At 43.2% G+C, this 23,347-nt stretch overlaps 1 protein-coding gene across 2 annotated transcripts in view; it reads left to right on the forward strand.

Moving 5' to 3' along the window:
• The window catches only part of SMG6 (SMG6 nonsense mediated mRNA decay factor), a 232,781-nt gene that overhangs the window by 45,082 nt on the left and 164,352 nt on the right, over window positions 1-23,347 (forward strand). For both annotated transcript variants that reach the window (XM_060082915.1, XM_060082916.1), the window contains exons 9-10: window positions 5,978-6,039; window positions 13,328-13,473. In XM_060082915.1, coding sequence (XP_059938898.1) covers window positions 5,978-6,039; window positions 13,328-13,473 — 208 coding nt within the window. The remainder of the gene's footprint in view (window positions 1-5,977; window positions 6,040-13,327; window positions 13,474-23,347) is intronic.

Consider the following 23,347-nt stretch of genomic DNA (forward strand, 5'->3'; position numbering starts at 1 on the left):
ACTCAGTCAGAGCAACAGTGTCGCCCTTTGGCTGAACTTTCTCTCTTTCCCTGTATACCTTGAGATGCTAAGCTGGTGGCACTTCTGAGCTGTAGATTATCAGACCACGTAGCACAGGGATTCATAAGCCTTAGTCTGGCACTTTACCTTGATTAGGGATGTTTTGGGGAAAGTCCTGGGGCCCTCTGGCCTAAGTGAAATATTGATTGGGCTTGGGTGTGTTGTGTTTCCACCCCATAGTGGCTTCCAAGGTGGAAACCTTGAGAGCCCCATTTATATTTCTCTGTAGCCTTTGGGGCATTTGAGTTCAGAAGCTTTGAGAGCAGCAGTCTTTTGGCATTTGGTGTATTTTGTGCTAACACAGAATAGGATGGTGTTTGCCCAGAAGCTGGTAAGAAAGATTAGATTTAGTTAGAACTGTTCATTTGTGGGCTTTTAGAATTGGAAGGAACACTGTGGATTGGTGATTCCCCTGAGGTGATAGGTGGGAGGGTAGGTGTCAGAACATCCAGAGAGGTGGGGCTTGCTATTAAACAGCCCGTGAGAACCATTGCTGTTTCCAGTATGTGTGTGGTAGCCCTGAAGTGTTGTGCAGGTACAAACATTTTTTTGAGACTTCAGTGTTATCGATGAGATTAGGGATCAGCAAACTTTTTCTGTAAAAGGGCCAGATAGTATTTTAGGCTTTTGGGCACACTCTCAGCTACAGCTGCTCAGCTCTGCCTTTGTAGGGGGAAAGCAGCCACAGACAATATGAAACAAACAAGTGTGGCTGTGTTTCAATAGAACTCTATTTGTGGACCCTGACATTTAAATTTCATACAGTTTTCATGCGTCATGAAAAATTCTTTCGATTTTTTTCAACTGTTAAAAAATATAAGAGCCATTCTTAGCTCATGGGCCACACTAAAAAATGCTTCGGCCATAAGTTGCTGACGCGTGATCTATCCCAGGGATTCCCGAATCTAGCTGTCTTTCAGAATTACCTGGAGACCTTTTAAAGATGCTGATTCGCAGTCCCCTTCTCCCCTCCCTGAGGATTCTCATTCCGAAGGACTGGGGAATCTGTATTTTTTACAGACGCTCTTCTTGTGCTGCGTACACACTCAGGGTTATAGAATCACTGATACTGATCTCACCCTGCCTTCTTGTTTTATAGTTGAAGAAACAGCCTTAGAAAGTTGACATGATTTGTCGATAGTTATATATAAAAAATAAATGGCATAACCAAAATTTGGACCCAGGTCTTGAACCCAGATCACTGGTCTTTGTTCATATTATTCCATACTACTCCCTCCCCCACAGTAAACAAATGAGCGATAAATACAGAATAGTCACAAATTCGTGGTTCGTTCTTTTCTTTAGACCTAGTGCCAGTTTTCCTCCTGAGAGCCAGCCCTGTAGTCTAAGCTCAGCTGTCCCTCTGCATGCTGGCTGGGTTTTCCGGAGCTGACTGCTGATTTGACATTTAGCCCAATTTCCCTCCAGTTTGCTGGCTTTAAGTAGGAGAGATAATGAAGTAATAGCAAGTACATTGCTTTAATGTAAGACTTAGTTGAGGCAGCAGTAAGCTGCAGTGTGAGAGTGAGAGCTGTCGTTTCAAGGGGTGCATTGGTTTTAAGAGGCACGTTTTACACTTGAATTCACATGGCGCAGATCCAGCCATCTGAGTAGGACAGCTCTACATGGAACTTGGACTTCATGAGAGCTAATTGAGCTATCATCCTGCCCAGAACAGTTCAGGGGTGAAGAAACTGAAGGTGAAGAGTAATCACCGTACCTGCTCTACCTACCTCAGCCTCAGTGTGGCTCTTTGGGATTCGAAGATGGATTTTTGTGATTTGCTTTGTCTCCCTACAAGGCATTTGAGTCTTGCTACTTGACTTGCCTATACATTTTTATTTATCTATATCCTGGAAAGAGGAGTACTGAAAGTTCTAATGAGCAGTTTTTATTCCTGCTATATGATTATTATACTGCTGACTTACCAGTAGGCTTCCACGTTTTGTGTGCCGTGCCCATCATCTCCTGAGATCTCCCTGCCACAGACTTTTCCTGGCTGAGGGATAGTGACTGTAAGGGAAGCACAGTGCCCCCTGGCACCATCATAGTCAGAGGGCCTTGTCTTAGGTTTTGGAACATAAGTGGGGAGTTGGCAAGTTGGTTTGTTATTTATCTTTTATTCTTGGGCTACAGGTTCTTTGGCTTTGGGGACCCTGTCTTGTTGGTCTGCTCTTGATTGTGCCTGTCAGGGGAGCACAGGGATGAAGGTGCGCAGCTTCACCTCTGCTCACATTCTTTTCCACCTGTGATCTCAGTGCTTTAGGGAGATAACTGGGCTTTGATGGCAGGCTCTGAAAGTCCTGGACATTTTCTAACAGGTACCATTGAAATTTGGTCTTCACCTATGTTGTCTCATATCTAAGGGGATAGAGCCCCCCTTTTAAAACACAATGAAGTTTTTTTTTTTTTTTTTAGTACTTGGTATATAAAAGTAGAGACATCCCAGATGAATAAATTAGAGGATGATAGTTTATGTTCCCCAAAACGCTTTAAAGACGCATGCTGGAATTCCTCTTAATACTGAGGAATTCCTCTTAATTCCTCCTACTGCCCTTAAAATGATTCACTTTTCAGAAATTCAGTTTTCCACACAACTTTTTAGAAGCAGGAACAACTGTTAATTAAAATTGGGCATATTTCAGAACTCTCTCCTCTGGTGATGTCTTGCTGCCTCTGAGGAGCTTCTTTCTCTTTCCTTGCTACACAGTTCATAAAGCACTTAGGCAGTTCTGAGTAGTAATAACTGGGGCTTGCATAAGACATTTATTCCTCAAAATGCTTTAATTCGTATTACTTCGTTTTATCCTTTCAGCTCTGAGTTAGGTACCGTCAGTGGTAGAAATTCCATTTTACAGTTGAACAACCCAAACCATTTTACTCGTAAGCCCGTAGTTAATGGAAGGACAGACTTTGTTGTGAGTGTCCAGAGACCTACCCATCCAGCTGTTGCCATTAGTGTCCCTTTGGGTCCTTGCTTTTAGATGGCACGAAAGGCTCAAGAGTCCGTTGTGAGTTGGTTATGGCCTTAAACCAGAGAGCCAGGAGCCCTTTAATAATTCTGACACTGTCTTTTAGGGCTACACCCAAGAAGCATTTTTAGTTTCTGGTGAACAGTATGTAATTGCACGAGGAAGATCTGGAGACAGATAGTCTCACCATATGCGGAAAAACAGTTCTTTCTCTACCTGAGTGAGACCATCTGAGTGTATTGTTAAGAATCAAAAAGCTCCAAACATGAAGCCAATCCATGGTGATGTGTTGGAGAGGGAGGAAGCTCAGGCTAAGACCTTCCTTTTGTGGACTTGGTATCAGTTAAGTTTTCCAAAAGCTCCGCCTCAGCACTTGCTGTCTTCATGTTATTAATTTACGATGGTGTTTAGTCCCACTTTGATCAATGTGTAACAAATCTACTTCCTCAGTATAACATGCTTTTACCTCTCTCTAGAATGTATCTACATTTTAGCTCCTTTCCTACTCAAAATGTTGGTGACAGATAAAGAGAAACTATATTTAGGGTAACAGGTACTTTCAGACTAAAAATAAAGCAGTGGTTCTCATTAACCAAGGTCAGAGAGAATGTGTGTGTAGTTTGACGAAGTTTGCTAAGATTCCCTTCACTATCACTAGTTGAAAAACAATGCATTGAAATCCACTTTCTACTAGATACAGTTAAACTATGATAATGGCAGGTGTGAAGTCAGGTACTTAAGTAGGCTTCATCTACTACCCTAAGAGAAGTATCTTTGGGAAGTATAGCTAGAACTCCAGCATTAAAAAACCTCATGGTGCACTCATTTTGTTCCAGGAGGCATTGTGGGTTACACACACTGTTTCCTACCTAATGGGTAAGGAAAACTTAAAGGTAAAACTGAACTGCTCTTTTTAGTTGCTCTTACTCCCTCATTGGCCCTTCATGAATAAGCTCACCTGTTCTCTTCCTGAGATAAATGGCAGTTTAAGGGGAGGAGAACTGTTTTGGAATCGGAAGACCTGGGTTCAAGTTCTGTCATTCACTGGTTTAAGTTGCTTGAATTTCTGAGCTATCTTGCGGCTTGGGGGATCGTAATTGGCTTGAACGAGATGGGTTAATATCGTTCTGTTTCTACCAAAGTATCCTGTATGTATAAATATAACTAGTTATGGATGAGTTAACCAGTTTATGATTGGCAGCTGGAAAAAGGGACAGTTGAGTTAAAACAAGAATAGAGAGAGAATATATATTTTTACCTTTTTATTTTGAAATAATTTTATACCCATAGAAAAGTTGAAAGAATAATACAGAGAACTCCTGTATCTCCTTCACCTGGATTCTCCAGTTATTAACATTTTCCACTCACTCTACCATTCATTGGGAGAGAATGTTCAGCTGACACTTGAGTGTTTACAAATGCCGAGCATGTGCTTTTAGTTGCCTTATCTCATGCACCAGTCCCTTAATGTATAGGTACTGTTATCTCCACTGCGTAGAAAGAAAAACTTTGGGAGGTTAGACCAGTTGCCTGAGACCCCACAGCAGGTAAGTGGCAGAGGTTTGAGGGGTAAGTTTTTTACCACCTTCCTTTGCATTCTAGCCCAGGCCTTGCCACTAACAGTGGCGGAGCCCTCGGCCATTTATTTTGTGGCAGGTCCTCATCTTTCCCTTCTGTTGATGGAACCCAGTGTCCCCTGCCCTGACTCACCTCACTGTAGAGACAGGTTACGTTCCATGAAGTATCCTTTTTAACTACAGAAATCAGAGTTTTGTGTGGTATTGCTGATTAAATGTAATTTGTTTAAGCAAATATAGAGACTGAAGATTGTTTGCAGTTTGTGGTTGAAGTCATTGGGGAGGCGAGAATGCCCACCTTTCCTTACACCCAGCTTCCTTGTGAGATTGGTGGAACTGCCACAATTTGACTGGTTTTCTGTTTTGCAAGGGTATAAACCAGAAGAGTATTTTCCTCTTGGGCAGAGCATCAGGGTGCTGGGCTATTCCTTGCCCTAACCACCACCTTGAGCTCAAAATTCTTGATCCCTCTTCCCTGTCTGGCTACAGGGCCCTGAGCATATTGCTTCCAGGAGACCAGGGAAGATGACAGCGTTTGGTCTTTAGATTACTTCCACTTTCTTTGGAGTTGAAATTCTTTTCCCTGCCTTGTTTTGCTTAGAGGAATATCTCCCCTAAATTTTGATAGAGGTAGATTTTCTAGAACCTTGAACTGAGATTGAAAATTTGGTAGCTCATGGCTGTGAGCCAGATGTGGCTGGCAAACGTGTGCTTTTGGGTTGCCTAATGTTTAAATTTTTTTTCTTTAGGAGCCAACATTTAAAAGCCAGAGGATTTCACATAACCCCAGCTTTCAGTTTTTCTTTCAAAGAAAAGAAAAAAAAAAAAAAAGGAAGGGTTTGAACTTTTATTTTAAAAGCTGGAGAAGTACAATTTGATAAGCTAGTTAGTGGTGGGATTACCTTACCCTTGGTTACCAAAGAAGAGTTCTGTTTTTTGGGTAGGTAGAAAAACAGCTCGTAAGAAAGAGAAGGGACTTATCCAAGATCATCATCATCCCTGTCCTGTACTTGTCAGTGTTTCATTTCCGTCATTATGGTGACAGAGTGACTTCTAGATGGCAGAGGGTGACAGCCATCTACCCAGCTTAGTTGGGATTCAGTGCTTCGCTCCCTGCACTCAGACACTACTGCCAGCAGGGGGTGCTGTCCGTTCACCGAGCCTGCTGTCATCTTGGCTCAGCTGAGCAGCAGCTGTTGGGCATGGGCCCTGGGTCTGTGTGAGAGTTTGGGCATGTTCATTTGGTTCCCATCCCTAGTGCCCACCCCTTAGACCCTGGCCAGGTTATTGTGTCACTAGGGACTCTGTTCAGTAACAGGAAACTGGGGAAAGTTTAATTGTTTTCTCCTCTCTTTTTTTCCCATGCAGCTGAACAAAAGGTTCATCCTCAGTTTTCTCCATGCCCATGGGAAGCTGTTTACCCGGATTGGGTAAGTGTGCAGGATGTTTATTTTATTTTCCTACATTACAAGTCATTTTGGAATTTAATATTGTTAGCAACTAGACTGTGTTTGTAACTGAGGGCACAGGGTGTGAATTCTTAGGGGCCTCCACCTTCTCTCCTCTTCCCTTCACTCACTCTCCTACTGTGCTCATGAAGTTTGGGAAATATTACTCTCCATCCCTCTGGCTCCCCCTTCCCTACCTTTACTAAAGCCCCCTTTTAACCACAATCTTTTCCCAGCCCCCACCCCTAATCCCTCTGGGTTTCTCTTTCCTCTGCCTTCCGGCTCAGCCCCTAGTGAGCTCCGCAAGGAAGTCATGCTTAGTCCCTGGGTGCAGCTGCCAGGGGTCCTCCTTGGGGGAAAATACTATCCACTAATTTTCCCTTGAAAATTAGTGGACAGTAATTTCTTTCCTCCAACATTTTCTCTTCCTTCGAACCATACCCCTTCCTCCTGTGCTCAGTTTCCTGCACCATATTGCTGACCTCAGTAAATGCTAAGACTTCTCTATGGTTTCACCATTCACCACGGATTTCCATATAAATCTCAGGGAAGGTGGTGTGGGTGAGACCCTGTTACTTTATCCGTTAAGTCTCTGGGAAGAGATCAGGTTTTGAGTATCCCTTTGGTGGATCCGAGTTTCTCCTCACTGTGTAAAGCTGGTGCCCCTGTGCTGAGTGCCTCGTTATTCCAGGAGAGGAACGGGTGGCAGTGCCCTCAGGTCGTCTCTGCATTTTAATGTTTTCTGAGTTGGAGGTTTTATTGTGAACTACCCTTTGAGGTGATTTGCTTTGGATTATAGTTCCCCCAGTTGTTGTCAGTGTTTGCCTTTCACTTTCTTTTTTTAAAGATTTTAATTAATTAATTTTTTTTGGCTGTGTTGGGTCTTTGTTGCTGCGTGCGGGCTTTCTCTAGTTGTGGTCAGCAGGAGCTACTCTTTATTGCGGTGCGTGGGCTCCTCATTGCAGTGGCTTCTCTTGTTGCAGAGCATGGGCTCTAGGCATGCGGGTTGCAGTAGTTGTGGCACGTGGGCTCAGTAGTCGTGGCTCGCAGGCTGTAGAGTGCAGGCTCAGTAGTTGTGGCGCATGGGCTTAGTTGCTTCGCGGCATGTGGGATCTTCCCGGACCAGGGCTCGAACCCATATACCCTGTATTGGCAGGCAGATTCTTAACCACTGTGCCACCAGGGAAGCCCCTCCCTTTCACTTTCTGTCATAACCTTGTAAGTGTATCTGTAATGCTCTAGAAGGTTTCCTTAGTGGGAGAAGCTGAAAAGCTTTGTCCTGCTAGAAGAAACACTGTTTGTGGATGGTGAACTAGACACTGTACCTTTTACATATTCACTTGTCATCAGCCTGGGCAAGAGTGACAGGGATGGATGGCTATAGTCTTGATTTTGAAATGACTTGGGAAACTTGGAGTAGTGCCAATAGATGCATCTCTACTAGCAGAAATAAGTGTGAAGTGATTTACTCAGCAAAGTAAACTAGGTGCATCAGTAGCAACCCCTCACTCCACCCCCATGTCAGCTCTACTCTGGCAGGAGTTTTTGCTTAAGACTGCTGTATCCCTAGTGCCTGGCATGTAGTAGGTGCTCAGTAAATATTTGTTGTAGGAATAAGTGAATTATTACAAGAAATGGGTAGATTGTGAAAGACTGGAGAGAAGGATCTAGCATTCTATGGGTCATAGTAGACCAGTCAGTAGTGAGTAATGTAAAGTTGCAGTTTCAGGGTGGGTGCAGTTTCAGGATTATTATCTTATAATAAGGAGATATTATTTCATAAAATAGCACATCATATCAGAAATACCACTGTACTGCACTTAAAGTAGGTGCTATGGTTCCTTATCTCTTTATTTATTTTAAAATTCTCATTTAAAACATCTTTTTTTCCCCTTACTACCTTTCTAGTCAGTATTTTCTCCTTTTATCCTTTTCCTGTGTTTGTTCTTTAACTTTTTATGTACCCCATGTTTGCTCTAAGTCATGATTTCTCAACCTCTGTACTGTTAATATTTTGAACCTTATAATTCTTTGTCGTAGGGGCTGTCCTGTGTAGGATGTTTAACAGCATCCCAGGCTTCTACCCACTACATGCCAGTAGCATTCCTTCTCTTCACCCCCAGTTATGGCAATTAAAAATGTCTCTAGACATTGCCAAATGTTCCCCGCAGTGCAAAATTGCTCCTGGTTGAGAACCACTGCCCTAGGTATTTCTTAGCTCTGTTAGAGACTCTTGGGACTAAAAAAGTTATAAATCTTGGTCCAGAGTATACGAGTGTTTAGGAGACATATATATATATATACACACACATACATATATATATACACACACACATATATATATATATACACACACACACACACACACATAAATATATATATTTTTTAAATCAGGTTAAGCATTAGTTAGAACCTTATTTTTTCCCCTTTTTAAAACTCTCATATTTAGATATTTTGAAGGAAGTTTGAGAAAGGATCACAATAATGATTAAAAAGCTAGAAATTGATTTCTGAGAGGACAAATTAATCTTTAAAAAAATAAGGTAAAAAATGTTTTATTTAGAGACAGCTGTTGGGGGTACCCTAACTGTGTTTAAATATTAGGGTCATAACCAATTAGTTTTGACTTCTTTTGGATGACAGCAAGAGAAAAATAGGCTTATGTTGCAGCTGGAGAGGTTTGGGTTAGATGTAAGAAGATTTCACAGAGGGAAGATGTTCAGGAATTTTCTTCTCTGGAAGCCTTTGCAAGCGAATAGATTATCTCATTTGTCAGAGGTGGTTTGCTGTGGTCCAGATTATTTTTCAAGATCTCTTCCATTCCTGCATATAACATATTCTGTTGGCAAAAAGATAAGGCCCGTCTAGTTGCACCTTCATGAACAGTGAGTCGTAGTAGTGTTCACATGAGGAAAATGTATGTAAATTCTAGGCATCCCAGTCCCTGGGTGAGTATTCCTCTTGTGCTCTCCTAGAGGTAAAAAGAGAATTGAGCCCCGTATTTATTCTGGAAGGCAGAAACAGCAATAATTTTTCTATTGGAAAAAAAAAAGTATAGAAGTCTGTAAGACTAGAAAAGCAATGAGCCCGAGCCACACACAACAACATGGACTGCTGCCTAATTACCAAGAAGATGTGAAATGTGGGAGGCGTTGAAAACGAATTAAGAGTGAGGAGATTGTAATGGGGAGCAGCTGAAGACACATCCACTGTCCCGCCTGCCTGCTGAGAAAAGCCCCCCGTGGCTCTCCCAGTCTTCGTCTTGTCCGTGCCCCGTGTTCTCTGTTGCATTTGCGTATGCTTGAGGGCCTAATGTGTGCAACGCTAGTCTCCTTCCTCTCAGCAACCAGCGAAAAAGAGGTGCGGAGTGTTAGATGGAATCAAGTGCCAAAAAGAGTTTGTTTTTCTCCGCTGACTAGTTCTAAGACCTCGAGAGGGAACAAGTCAGAGCCTCTGTGGGCTCTGGTTTCCTTATCAGTAGTTTAAATAGATGATCTCCAAGGTCTGTTCCAGTCCTTATGTTCTGTAGCACTATGATTTTTTTCCCCTCATTGTTACCCTGTCATACGGCTTAGTTGTTTTGTTTTGTTTTTTTGCTACTGGTTCGCTCCTATCTCGTTCAGTTTTTAAAAATTAAGATATTAAGAAAAGTTAGGGAGCTTGATTCTTTTCTGCAGAGAATGTTGTCTGGCCCAGCTGTGTTCCCCAGCATATGAGAGGTTGGGTCCTGCCCCGTTAGTCACTGTCTGAGTCACTCACGGGTCTAGGTCCCAGTATTGTCTGAAAGACTGGTCTCTTGAAACTGCCATTCAAATGAGACAAGGTATCTCTGGAGATCACTTCAGAAAGCAGTCACTTTAGCCAGCGAAACTCGTATCCCGAAAGTGACCATACCTTCTGCAGCTTTAAAGGATAGGGCGGGAATCCTCTCAGGCTCAGGAAGGGGAATAGGTTAGGGGTGCTGTGTGGCTCCTGACAGACACTGGCTTTCCCCAGGAGAGGCAGATCAGACCTGTGCTCAGACTCCTCTGAGAGAGGTCGGGAAGCCGGCAGCCTGTAGACTTTTGATTTGTGACAAACAGAATAATTTTGCTTCCCATTATAGCCTAGGTTGAAGTTACCACTTTAGTTTTTACTTGCTTGCCGAGTCATGCTATTTGCACAGCTTCAAGATCTCTTGGAATTCAAAGGCTCATGTTTATTTTGGACTCTGAATTGTTAAAAATATAATGTTTGTGTCTTGACTTTTTTTAAATTATAAATGTATTATATACAAAAGCCAGAAGTATTCATTGTAGGGGAAATCTTTTTACTATATACAGTGCTTATTGTAAAATATTTAGAAAACCCAGCAAAAAGAAGAAACAAAAATTTATCCTTATTCTCACTATCCAGAGATAACTGTCTACCACTAACACTTGGTGTATATTTTATCTTCTTTTCTATACATCACGCACACACATTTTCTTATTTATTTTTTACAAATATGTATAAAAAGGGATCGCGTTAAACTACTTTAAAGCTGTCCTCATTTAATATATGTTGAACTTTCTCCCACGTGATTAAAAAATCTAATACCGCTTTTAAAAAATAGAATTCAGTTGTATGGATGTGCCATTTTAATCATCGGCTGTTGTTGGGCGTTTTAGGATGCTTCCAATTTTTGGCTGTTATAAATTGCCATTTTTTTATGCCTTCTCTCCTCTTCCTCTGCTGCTACTACTGCTGCTGCTTCTTGCCTAAAACTTTTACAATTATCACCTAAGTAATATATAAAATCTCCTTATAAAAGTATAACATTCTTTTCTAAAATTTCTTTCAACACTCCCCCAACCCCTGTGCCTTCCAAAGAGATAATGCCGGACATCAGGTTATGTATTCTTCCAGACCTTTTTACTATATTTACATACTTACATATGTAGCCATAAAAACCATAATTTTATTTTGTGGGGTTTTTTCTAAACAAATTGTATACTGTCATTATCTCAGTTTTAGTATAATTTTCATTCTGCAATATGGGGTGGAGCGAAGAGAAAGAAATAAAACTACTTACAGGTAACTTGAGGCCAAAAACAGACATCATTTTGGTTACGAAATTGGGCACCAGAAACGCTGTTATTGACCTCTGAGGAAGAATCTTTTATCTGTGTGTCCTTCAGTTGTTGCCTAACAAAGCTGATTTTGCCTGAGAATGCCATCTTTCCTCATATCTCAGAATTGAAGTTACTCTAACTTATGCATTTGATTTTTTTTTTCTTTTGTTTTAATCATGTTGAACTAGTTGAAAGACGAACGGGGGATTTTTTTTTTTTTTTAAACTTTCAAAAAAAAGAAGATGTGGACATTTGGCCTGGTGCTCGTTTGAGACTTCATTCTGACCTAGGGAGTGTTAATGGATCTGTTTCAATTCCCATCCAGGGAAGAGGCTTCCTCAGACACAGCCTCGAAGCAAGACTGTCCCACGTGACACTTCTGTCATGTCGTTCTGTGCTGGCTCTCTACCGCCTTTCAACACGGAGACACATGGCTCTGAAACTTGCCCAGTGTGGCTGCTTTTCAAGCAGAGTGAACTCTGCTATTCTCGTAACGAGAAGTGCTAGCCCCCCTCCCCACCTCCACTAGAAAGAGTGCTGCACAGTGTCAAGATTTAAAATGAAACCTCTGTTATAGCCCATGGGGAAAAATGGATCCAATCCAGCCTCAAACATGTCACTCTCTGCCATTCCAAACTGACCAAGAGTTTTAATGGTTCTGAAATTTTGGGGGGGGAGGGGAAGAGTGTGTTTCAGTTGTTTTGTTGTTGTTGTTGGGTGGTGGCAGTGGCACTTGAAATGGCATGTGGAGGGAAGAAAGCAAATGCCTGGCATGTTTTGTGCCAATGAAAATGAGTTCAGCTCAGCAGAGAAGGGCACTGTAGTATAAGCTGTAATTGACCCATAACTGTGGCATGACTTCTGGGTACTAGGAGGTCAGTCATAGGAGTAGCCTCCAAGGGCAAGGAATGACGATTGCCAGGAGGCCAGAAAGCTCTGGAGTTTTCTGACCTGAGGAGGGTACTACTCAGAGGGGAAAGAGCCAGGGTTCAGGTGAAAGTAGAAGCACCTTTCCCTAGGACTTGAAACTGTTTTGTATCTTTTGAGGAGAATTCCCTTCCCTGTGGCTTTCCAGAAGCTATTTATTAATCCAGGCTAGAGATCTCCCTCACCCCACCCCACAGTGTATCACAAGCAGTTTGTTTGTTTTTGGGGGTGCGGGGGTGTTGAGGATGGATAAAAGATACTCTGCTGACCACGAATTGTTCGGCATGGCCCTAAGGCCCGTGTGCCTGGTTTCTCTCTCTAGCACCAAGTTCAAATTTGCTTTTTATTTCTGAGGACTTCAGCTGTGGTTTGTTCCTGTTGCCAGAGGAGCTCCAGGCATGCACCACTGTTTGTGGCCACTTCTGGCAGGCAGTGGTTTGAATGACCTCTCTTTAGGAGCCCTGGGTCACTGGCTAGATTTCTACCTCCCTACATTACAGGCTCTTCCTGTATTGGGAGTGGCAGTTGGCCAGGGCATTATATTTCCACTGGCCTGAAAACATACAGACCCTGATGAGCAGAGGCTTGTGAGAGGGAGGAGGACAGCAACACAAAACAGATCATCAGGGCCCTAGGTTGAGAGATTCTTCCAGGGGAGATTTGGGATCCTTAGGTGGAGCGATTAGTGTGAGAGTCCCTAAGTAGACGGCAGCAGAACTGCGTCTGGCTTTCTGAAGTAAAGCTTTGAGTGAAGAATCTTTAGATTCACGTACCTCTTCATAGAATATGGTTTTCATACCAGAGAGTTTGGGGAATATGCTGGTCTCAGAGCTTAAAGGAAATTTGTTCACTATTTAGAAAAACTGATTGTTTCAGAGAGAAACTTTGATTTCAGCTTGAATCCAGTTATTGCCAGAGGTTAGGAAATAGCATACCAAAGCATGAAAACTCATGGCGATTTATCCAAAAATTGAGTTATTTCCATCTCTAAGCTCTGAACTTCTTTCTCTTAAATTTGTTCACAACCTTAGGGTACTAGGAAGGTTTGTGAAAGTAGCAAAGAAATGTCCTAGGCGTTAGCCGTCTGCTTTTCCGGGGTGGGGGATGCGGAGAGAGAGAGAATGAGTGTGTGTGTGTGAGAGAGAGAGAGAGAGAGAGAGAGAGAGAGAGAGTGTGTGTGTGTGTGTGTGTGTGTGTACACCGAGTGCTCTTGGGGATGTGCCTCACTGATGGGCTGGCTGTATTTGTAGGATGGAGACATTCCCTGCAGTGGCTGAGAAGGTCCTCAAGGAGTTCCAGGTGTTGCTGCAGCATAGTCCCTCTCCTATTGGAAGTACCCGCATGCTGCAGCTTATGACCATCAACATGTTTGCTGTACACAACTCCCAATTGAAAGGTAAGGAATGTCCAGTTTCTTTATCTAGACAGATAAAGATTAATCTAGCTTCTTTCCTATGCTACCATACCACTACACAGTCCCCCCAAAACACACAAATACACACACACACACACACCCTTTTCTTCCGTTGCCTTTCAGATCTTTAATTGACTCTCTGAAATCTGTATGACTCTCTAGTGCTTGGGTGGGATGGTTGGAGGGAATCATGGGTATAGAGCTTAATTTGCAAACCCAGAGATGCTGTTGCACATCTGGCCATGCTAAAGGCAGCAGCAAGGCCTCTTGGAGGCTGCAGACCCAGAGCCTCTCCCAGGGGGGGAGGCATTGCTGAAATGTTTCATTGCAGAGACCATACGCTTGGCAGGGATTGGGAATAGCTGTTTCTGGACTCATGTACCCTGTTTGTTCAATATGGAAAAGTCTAGTTCCCTATGGGATATCCCTTGTGGGAGTCTGCCAGGGAGTAAGAACAGAGAATCGATGAGCTTTGGTGACTCAAATCTGGAAGCACAAAAATCACCAGGCCCAGAATTTGGCAAATGCACTAGTGTGCATTCCGAAATGCTTTTCTGAACACTGGGGTTTTTTTAACATGAGGTGGGGGCTGGGGTAGGAGAAATGGGGGTGGTGCTGATTGGCAGGATTTTTAAATGTTCTGATGACCAGGTCACAGTTGAAGGATGTTACCGGATCCCTCCCCTCCCCTTCCCTTTCCTCCACCCCACTGAGGTAAGGATGATGGGGTTTGACTTGATGGAAATCTGTAGCATGGAGGTGACATTATTTTGTGTGTTTGTTTGCAAAGGAGATTTGGTCCATGCTGCCAAAGAATCGTTTCAGAGCACTGGCAGAGAGTGTCTGGTCTCAGGGCTGGAAGCTTATCATCTGAAATGCCAAGAAGCGGGAACTACCCTATGGAGAGTCCATTGTAAAACAGACCTGGTGTTTCTGGACAGAGGGTCACTAGTTCTTTCATCGCACCTTTTCTTAGTGATTTCTCTCACTCCGAAGTTGATTTGTTTCCCTTCCCATTTGTATTTAGGTTATGCTTCAGCCTGCTGCAGGGGGGTGTTCTCCCCTGATGAGTGGGTATGCTGCACTTTCCCTTGAAACTTGGCTCCTCCTGGGACTCTGCAAGGTCCTCTGCTAGTTTGCCTGGGTTTTCAATCACATCTGAATCCTAAAGGGTTTTCTGCTTTCGCGCTGCCTGCTGCAGCATTTAGAATTCCCGGAAGAAGGTGAGATGCGGAGGCTTAGATGCCATTTTGAACTTGGCTAAATATTCCCAAGAACAGTTCTGAGGAAGCATGCAGTCCTGAGGGGCAGTGGAGGTTTCCAGGAAGGAGGAAATAAAGTTTGTAAAGTGTGGTGAGGCCATCAGTCCAGAGGGGAGGGAGATTGATCCCTTCATCGTTACTCTGCTGGTTGGGCTACCAACTGGGAAGCTCACTGGACTCAGGGAATGGGGCCTCCTGAGGTGCCTTCCTCTTCACTTTCCTGCCTCCCTCTAACAACAGCAAGCTGCCTGTCCCAGGGCTGCAGCCTCTGCCAAGGCACTGTTCCTGCATCGAGTGACCTGGAGGTGGGGATGTAAAGACCCCGCAGCTCTTGCCTGTGGAGCATCTGTTGTCAGCAACTTCTGCTCCATGGAAAGGAATACGTTGGCCCTTTCATAGGCCACCAGTGAGTCCTTTTCTTGGAGCTGTTGTAAAGTAAAAGTTAAGAAAATATGGGTGAAAGGAAGGTGAGATGGTGAGAACAGAGAAAGAAGGAAGTAAGTGGTTCCCCTTTTGAGGCCAGGGTACTTTTTCTAGGACTCCTTTCCATGGTCGGTCATAATGAGGACCTGATAGCCAGGAAGGACATGTCGCAGCCCGTGCGTGAGACCCTACCACGGGTTCTGGCTTTGTCCTGGCGCTCACCTCCCGGGGGCAGGCAGCTGGGGCCGAGAGGAGTATGAGCTGAGGTGGTCAGAAGCTCCCAGGGTGTTTCAGGGAAAACAGCCTGGGCCACAGGATATAACACTCAGCCAGGACAGAGCACTCCGTGGACGTGCTGCCAAGTCCCCGGTGTGCAGCTGAGGCGGCCGTCCAGACCCCACTGTGTGGGCTGCCATTGGGAGAGGGGTGAGCAGAGCGCTCAGCAGAGCGGGCTGGTGGGAAGATGCGCTTTTCCATTTCCCAGCACATGAGTCATCTTCTCTGGGCCCCTGTGCTGTGCTTGCACGGACAGTGGCAAGAAGGGGGTGTTGTGGCTGAGCAGCAGCATCTGTGCCGGGGGTGGAGAGGGAAGGGGGTTGGGGAGAGGGTAAAGATTTAAATCCTTCACTAATCAGCAGCAGTTTGAATCACATTTTTATGAGTAAGGAAGTGATAAATCAGCCCTGAGTGTTCAGCCCCCAAGTCCCGTCAGCCGGTGCCCTTCTGAAGGCTTCTCTCCAGGCCAGCCTGCTTGCTGTCAGAGTCGCCACCCAGCCGCGGGACCCTGGCTGTCTGAAACCAGGAAGCAAGGGCCTGCTGCTGCCTGGCCCTCCCAGGTGCTTGGGGTCTGTGGTGATTTGGCAGTCACTGCAAGTTACAGAACATCTGGGCCATCATTTTTCTTTCCGTTCCTTCTTGGACGTGTCCTTCTGGGTGGGTGTTTGCATATGTCAGTTCCTGGACTCTGTGGAGAAGGAACGTTCCAGCCTGAAACAGCGGTGATCTGTGGCCCCCCAAAGCAGTCAGAATCCTCTCAATCTGTGCCTGACCCTTCCCTGTAGATGTGGTACTTAAGGAGGGCAGCAGGGACGTCCTTACTAAAAAGTACGTCCTTTGCCGATGCCTCTGATTCTTTTTTGTGTGTGTTTGATGCTACCCTTGTATAAGCCCTCTTTTCAAAATACCAATAGTCCCTGGTGGAAATGATACTGTTACTAACACTTTAGTGTGATTACTTTTCAAATGTGCTTTCCTTGGGGTCGAGAGACATAGAACTGTTTTAAAGCTTTGGACACCTCACAAGCCAAATGGAGGGGAAAAACTTAGATGGTGGTGAATGACAGGCATCTTTCCCCTTTCCTAGGTTATAGTTTTTCCTGGAGCTCAGGGAGGCAGAGGTTGTGAGATTTGTCCCCCTTCCAATAAGGGAAAATGAGTTTTGCCACATCATTTAACCAACTAAACTTTCAGGTCTCAGCAGTGATCTTAAAACTCACAAATTCAGGGCTACTGGTGGGGATACCTTTATCTCCTCCCCTCATATGGGCCCTATGCAAAAAGCCTACTTCAGTGGGACTACAGAGTCTAGAATCCTAATACCTACACTGAAGTGGTTGGGGACAGATAAATTTGAGGGGTGTTTGGGGCCATTAGCATGGTGCCTGGTATTTCTTAGGCACTCAGTAAGTATTCATTGAATGCATGGATGAGGAAGGCCAGGTTCTGGGCAGGCCAGCCCTCATTGAACAGTGTGTTTCCTTCCTGGCCTTTGTCCAAAATTACCCTTTGGCGAGTGATGGGTGGTGGTGAGATAGGTGGTTCCCAGAGTGATGTCACAGTTGGTGATCTCTCTGCAGCATTCCTGAAGGGAGAAACGGGGCCTTCTCCATATGCTTCAGCATTTAACACTTCAGTAGCCATCTGATTGGCTGATGTGGTGCTGGAGGGGGAATGGTTGATCTAAACCACAAGCACTCTAAGAATTTTAATTTTTTTAAAAATTCTGTAATTTAAGGAAATAAAACTCTAGTTTCTTGAAGAGGAATAATTGAAGCAACATTTGTGGTAGGGCATCACTAAAACCCCATTGCACCCCCCATCTGTGCCCAATTTGCTCCAATCTGGCCCCCTTTTTTTTCCCCCTCTTTTTCTCTCCTCCTCTTGCGCTCTCTCTCTTTCCCTCTCTCTGTCTTTTTAAAAAATATGTTTTATAATTCCTGGAATCAAAACCATCTCAGGCACACACTGTTTTATTTTACTGTATTATTGGATTATACTTCCTATAAATCACTGGATGTTATTCATTGGCCACCACTGGAATAACTTCCCTTTTCTGTGCCCTGGCCCCCTCTTTTTCCCCCTCTTCTTCCCCCTCTTTTTCCTCCTCTTTTTCCTCCCCTACCAGTTCATAGAGTAGGCCTCCACTACAGCCTTGCAGAAAAGCCCTGGTGGCAGCAAGAGGGCACCCAAGAGACACTGCTTGTGTGCGCCGTTGGTGCTCCCTGTTCTTAGGGAACATTTAGGGCCTGGGATTGAGGCAAGGCTAGGCTGGCATTCCTTTCTTTATCATCTATGCTTGCTTTTATGGTTTGTTAGTAACCCTGAATTGCAGGAGGTGGTAGGAGGGAGTGCCACATGCATGCCTCCAGAGGGATAGAGAATCGCAGCTGTTAATACGGGACCGATAGAGCTTAACCCCAGTGTGTGGGCTGCTTGAGATGGGAACCACACACCTTCACGCTGTGGTTGTGTATGCAGGTTGACTCCGGTTGAGAAGTTCAATTCACAACCAAAATGTCTTTGTCTGTGGCACATTACCACCTTAGAGACCTTTAGTAAAGCAATTTGCTCCTCTGTGGCAATTCACTTCTGTCTGAGTCTCTTACCCAAGCAGAATATATGAAGTGCCTGATCCTCTGCTTGTCAGAACAGTTGTACAGGAAATCCACCTTTCGTAAAGGGTTAGGCTTGAGTTTAGCTGTGTAAACTGCCCCTCTCCTTCCTCCTTGTCTGTCTCTGGCGGTAGAAGCCCTTGGGCTCTTTCTCCTCAAGGATCTGTGTGGATAGATTGCTGCAGGTAATCAGCACTGCCTGACCTTCGTTTTCAGGACTGCTCAGTTTAGAGCAAATAAACGAAGAAACAGCCAGCGTGGCCAACAAATTATGTGAGAAATAGGTTCAGAGGTCAGAAGAGGCTAGGCTTTAGGAGGCAGGCCAGGGGAGGATGCGTCCCTCAGCCATGCCCTCTCGGGGAGATAGAACTATCAACAGGCTGCTTAGCATGGACTTCTTCCCTCCGCATTCCCTGGAAAAGAAGAAAAAATGAAGGAAGTGAGTTTGTCAAGGCATCTTCCTATCTTCCCTATTCTGAATTCCAGGGTCCTTGTTGTTTTCAGAATGAATCCATTGCTTTAGGCTGAGGGAGGAGAAGCAGTTGTGAAAAGCTAAAGAAGTGAGAAAATTCACTCATATCAATGAAATTAAGCCTCTTACCATGTCGGCTGACGAAGTAATTTCTGGTTTTGCCCCAAGGTGACTGTGTGGTTTGGTGTCCATGGCGCTTTGCCTTGCAGTGCGGAAGTGCAGTATCCGATCGTGGCCTGGTCATTAACGTGGGCTAGAAACCTCATCTCTGTTGCCATTTTATAGCTTCTCAATTTGATTTTTTTCCCTCCTGGATGGACTTATTCTGAAAGGGAGACATTATTAGGGGTTAGGGTTGATGCTGGCAGCAGGACTTCCAGCTCCCTTTTCTGAACTCTCTTTAAGCTTTTCCTGAGGAGTAAAATTCTAGATTTTATGGAGGGTGCGGGCCAGATGTGTGCTACTTGTTGAATACACAGGGGAAATGAGTATGTTCTGGGGATGGGGGTTAGGGGGAGTAAGTTGTACTTTGGACCCTAACCAACTAAATGTTGATCTGGGGAAGAATTGTAGCTTTCAGAGGTAGTGGCCAGTAATGACAACAACAGAACAACACTGTGATAATACGTGATGACATTTTATAGTTGCTACATATGTATTCTCATTTGATTTCTCCCATCAGCCCTCTGAGACAGGTGGGACAGATATTTTGTGTCCTATTCCATAGGTGGTGAGAAATATATCAGAAAAGTTGAGTAGCTTAAGCAAGGTTTGCACAGCTAGTAAATTACACCTAGGTCTCGAGGGTCAAGCCTTCTGAATGAGAAGGCCCACAAAAATTTCTTTGGACCTGATTGAGACAGCTAAACAAAGCAAGGAATCCCACCCTGCTTCCCCTCTCCCCCCGCAATCTGAGCAGCTGCTGTTCTTTGATGAAGAAAGTGATCCTTGAGTCTGATCTGAGAAGAGGAACAGAAGTAGAAGTGAGGGAGTTGAGGGAGTCAGAATTCTCCCAAGTTGCTTGAGGCTCAAGTGGAGCCACAGGTAATAAGCTGGCAGAAGGACATGGTGTGAGCAAGTCAGGGTTGGCTGGGGTCCATGTTTACCACTGTCATAGGTGAGGGCACTCTCCCCTCACAATGGAAAGCATTTTTCATGACCAGTTCATAAAAGAAGTGTTGAGTCTTTCTCTTGCTTGGGATATGTAGTGTCTCTTTAAAATAAAAAAGTACTTTTTAGGAACATTGTTTCTTATTTTCACCATCTTTTCTAGTATCCGCCTTGCTTTTTGAAAAGAGGTTTTTCACATGCCATTCTTTTTTTTTTTTTTTTTTTTTTTTTGCCGCACGCGGGCCTCTCACTGTTGTGGCCCCTCCCGTTGAGGAGCACAGGCTCCAGACGCGCAGGCTCAGCAGCCATGGCTCACGGGCCCAGCCGCTCCGTGGCATGTGGGATCTTCCCAGACCGGGGCACGAGCCCGTGTCCCCTGCATCGGCAGGCGGACTCCCAACCACTGCGCCACCAGGGAAGCCCTCACATGCCATTCTTAAATGAGACTGTGATTCTTTTTTTGGCCTGAAGGGAAGGTGGGTATGTCATTCATACTGAAAAGGGTATGAAAGTATAAAATATTTGAAAGAACAATAAAGTGAATGCACATACAGCCAGCACCCAGGTTAAGAAATAAAATATTGTCAGTACCTCAGAACTGTTCCCTGTGTTTTTCATCCTCATGGTAGTTCCCTCTCGCCCTTGCAGGAGCCATCATCCTGACTTGTGGAATTAATTCCTTAGCTTTTCTTTATAGTGTTATCATCTAAGTATTGTATATGCCTCTAAACAGAACATAGTTTGCTTTTGTTTGCATGTAAGTGAAATCATGCTAATAATATTATTTATATTCTTTTCTCTCTGGCTTATTTTGTTCCAGGTAGTGTTTGTGAATCTGTCCATGTCGATATGTGTAGTTTGTAGTTCATTCATTTTGCATTGCTACAGTACTACATTTTATTCATTTATTGCAGTTTATCCATTCTTCTGTTTATGGACATTTGAGTTGTCTTCTCTTTGAGGCTATTATGAGCATTGAGTCCATTGACAGTTATGTAATGCCGTCCTATTTTTAAAAATCAGTTCTATTGAGGTCAAGTTTACATACACTAAAATGTACCCATTTTGAGTGTGCATTTCAGTGAGTTTGGCCAATTTATATACCCAGGTAACTAGTCATCATCACAGTCAAGATACAGAACGTTTCTATCATCCCCAAAAGTTCTCTTTATGCCCATCCCAGTTGATCTCTATCCCTATCCCTGGCCCCAGGAAACCACTGATCCACTTTCTGTCACCATACATTGGATGTGTCTTTTCTAGAGTTTCATATAAATGGAATCATACATTGTGTACTCTTCTGTGTCTGGCTTCTTTTGCTCAGTGTAATGTTTCTGAGATTTATTCATGTTGTTATATGTATCAGTATTTCATTACTTTGTATTACTGAATGGTATTCTGTCTTATGGCTATACTACAGTTTTGTTTAGTTACCTGTTGATGAACATTTGGGTTGTTTCTAGTTTTGGGCTACTATGAATAAAACTGCCATGAACATTTGTATGAATGTCTTTTTGTGAACATAGATTTTCATCCCTCTTGGGTAAATACCTAGGAGTGGATTTCCTGGGTCATAAACGTATGTTTAACTTTATAAGAAACTGCTAAACTGTTTTCCAAAGTGGTTGAACCATTTTACGTTCCCTCCAGCAGTGTGTGAGAGAGTCCCAGTTTCTTTGCTTCCTTGCCAACATTAGGTATTGTCTGTCTTTCTTACTTTAGCTATGTTAGTGGATGTGCAGAGCTATTTCATTTTGGTTTTAATTTGTGTTTCCCTAATGACCAAGGATGATGACTTTCCATGTGCTTACTTACCATTTGTATATCTTCTTTGTGCCTATTTAAATATTTTTGCCCTTTAAAAAAATTTTTTTTTCCTAGTTTTATTTTATTTTATTTCAGACCACGCCATGTGGCTTGTGGGATCTTAGTTCCCTGAGCAGGGATCAAACCCCGGCCCCCTGCAGTGAGAGCACAGAGTCTTAACCACTGGACTGCCAGGGAATTCCCTTGCCCATTTTTAAAACCAAGTTGTTTTTATTATTGAAAAAGTTTTAAGAGTTCTTTATATAATCTGAATATAAGCCCCTTATCAGATATATATTTTGCAAATATTTTCTCCCAGTGTTTTTCCATTCTCCTACCTATTCTGTTTCTTTTTTTCTCCTTTCTTACTTTTTCTGGATTTTCCCCCTGTTCCTTCTCCTCGTCCCCCCACTTGTTTCCTTTTTTTTTTTTGGTGGTTACTCTTGGAATTAAAGCGTGCATATTTACCTTGCCAAAAGTCAAAAGTTTTTCAGCATTTTCACTCTCCTTCTAAATAATACAGATACCCTGGAATACTTAAATTCTGTCTGTTCTCTTCCAACTTTATCTTCTCAGGTTATATTCTGCTGTTGCCAGCTGTTTTAATTATTTTTTTCGTTTTAAACCCTACAAGACAAGTATTACTGTTTTCATTTCTGTTTTGTTTTCATTATTATTGTTGTTGCTGTTGTTTTTATGTTAAATATTTGTTTAGACTCACCTATATATTTACTACTTTCTTTTCATTCCTTTTTGCATTTCAGACCCTCCACCAGGGATCATTTTCTTTTTTCTTTTTTTTTTTTTTGGCCACACCACGTGGCTTGTGGGATCTTAGTTCTCCGACCAGGGATGGAACCCAGGCTCTTGGCAGTGAGAGTGTAGTGTCCTAACCAGTGGACCACCAGGGAATTCCCTGGGATCATTTTCTTTCTGCCTGAAGTATATTCTTTAGAATTTATTGTGACATTCTTTTGATGACAAACTTTTTCAATTTTTGTCTGAAAAGCCTTTATTTTCCCTATTCCTAAAAGATCTATATTCACCGGTAATAGAACTCTAGGTTAACAGTTCCTTTTCTTCAGCCCATTGAAGATATTTTACTGTCTCTGGGCTGTTAGTGTTGCTGATTAAAAGTCAGCCATCAGTCTCATTGTCCTTTTAAAGGTCATCTATTCTTTCTGGGTGCTTTTTTTTTTTTTTTTTTTTAACTCTTTGATGTTCTACAGTTTTAATGATTTGTCTAGGTTTGTACTTATTTTAAAATTTTTCCTGCTAAGGATTTTTTGGGCTTCATGTATCTGTGAGTTGATTTCAGCAGTTGTAGAAAACTCTTAGCATTCTTTTTTTAAATACTGCATCTGCCAGTGCTTTCTCTTCTCCTTCTGTCTTTCATGTCTCTTAAACCTCTCTCTCATTTTTCTGACTCTTTTTTTGTGTGCTACATTCCTCATAATTTCCTTAACTCTGTCACTGAATCTTTTCTTAGCTGTATCTAATCTGCTAAACATGCCTTGCTGAGATTTTATTTCAATTATACATTTTTATTTCCATTTTTGTTTTTTTCCCCCCTAAATCTGCTCTTTTTCTATAGTTTCTTGTTTCCTGAACATATTTGTGAGCTTGTCTTTTATTTATTTTTTAATGTATTAACCCTGGTTATTTTATGTACTCTGATCAAGGGGTCCTTTTAGGTGAGTTTCTACTCATCTCTTGTTTCTGCTGGTTGTTGCATATGTGCCTTGTTTCCTCTGTAATTTAATTTTTTTTCTGTAATCTGCTTATTTTCTGTGGGATTTCATAAGTGGGAATTCTTGGAGACCTGGGATGAAAATGGGGAAAAGATTTGAGTTTGCTTTTGTCTACAGCCTGGTGGGGGGAGTCTAGAATGA

The sequence above is a fragment of the Mesoplodon densirostris genome, chromosome 18, assembly GCF_025265405.1.
Source record: "Mesoplodon densirostris isolate mMesDen1 chromosome 18, mMesDen1 primary haplotype, whole genome shotgun sequence".
NCBI classification, from domain to species: domain Eukaryota; kingdom Metazoa; phylum Chordata; class Mammalia; order Artiodactyla; family Ziphiidae; genus Mesoplodon; species Mesoplodon densirostris.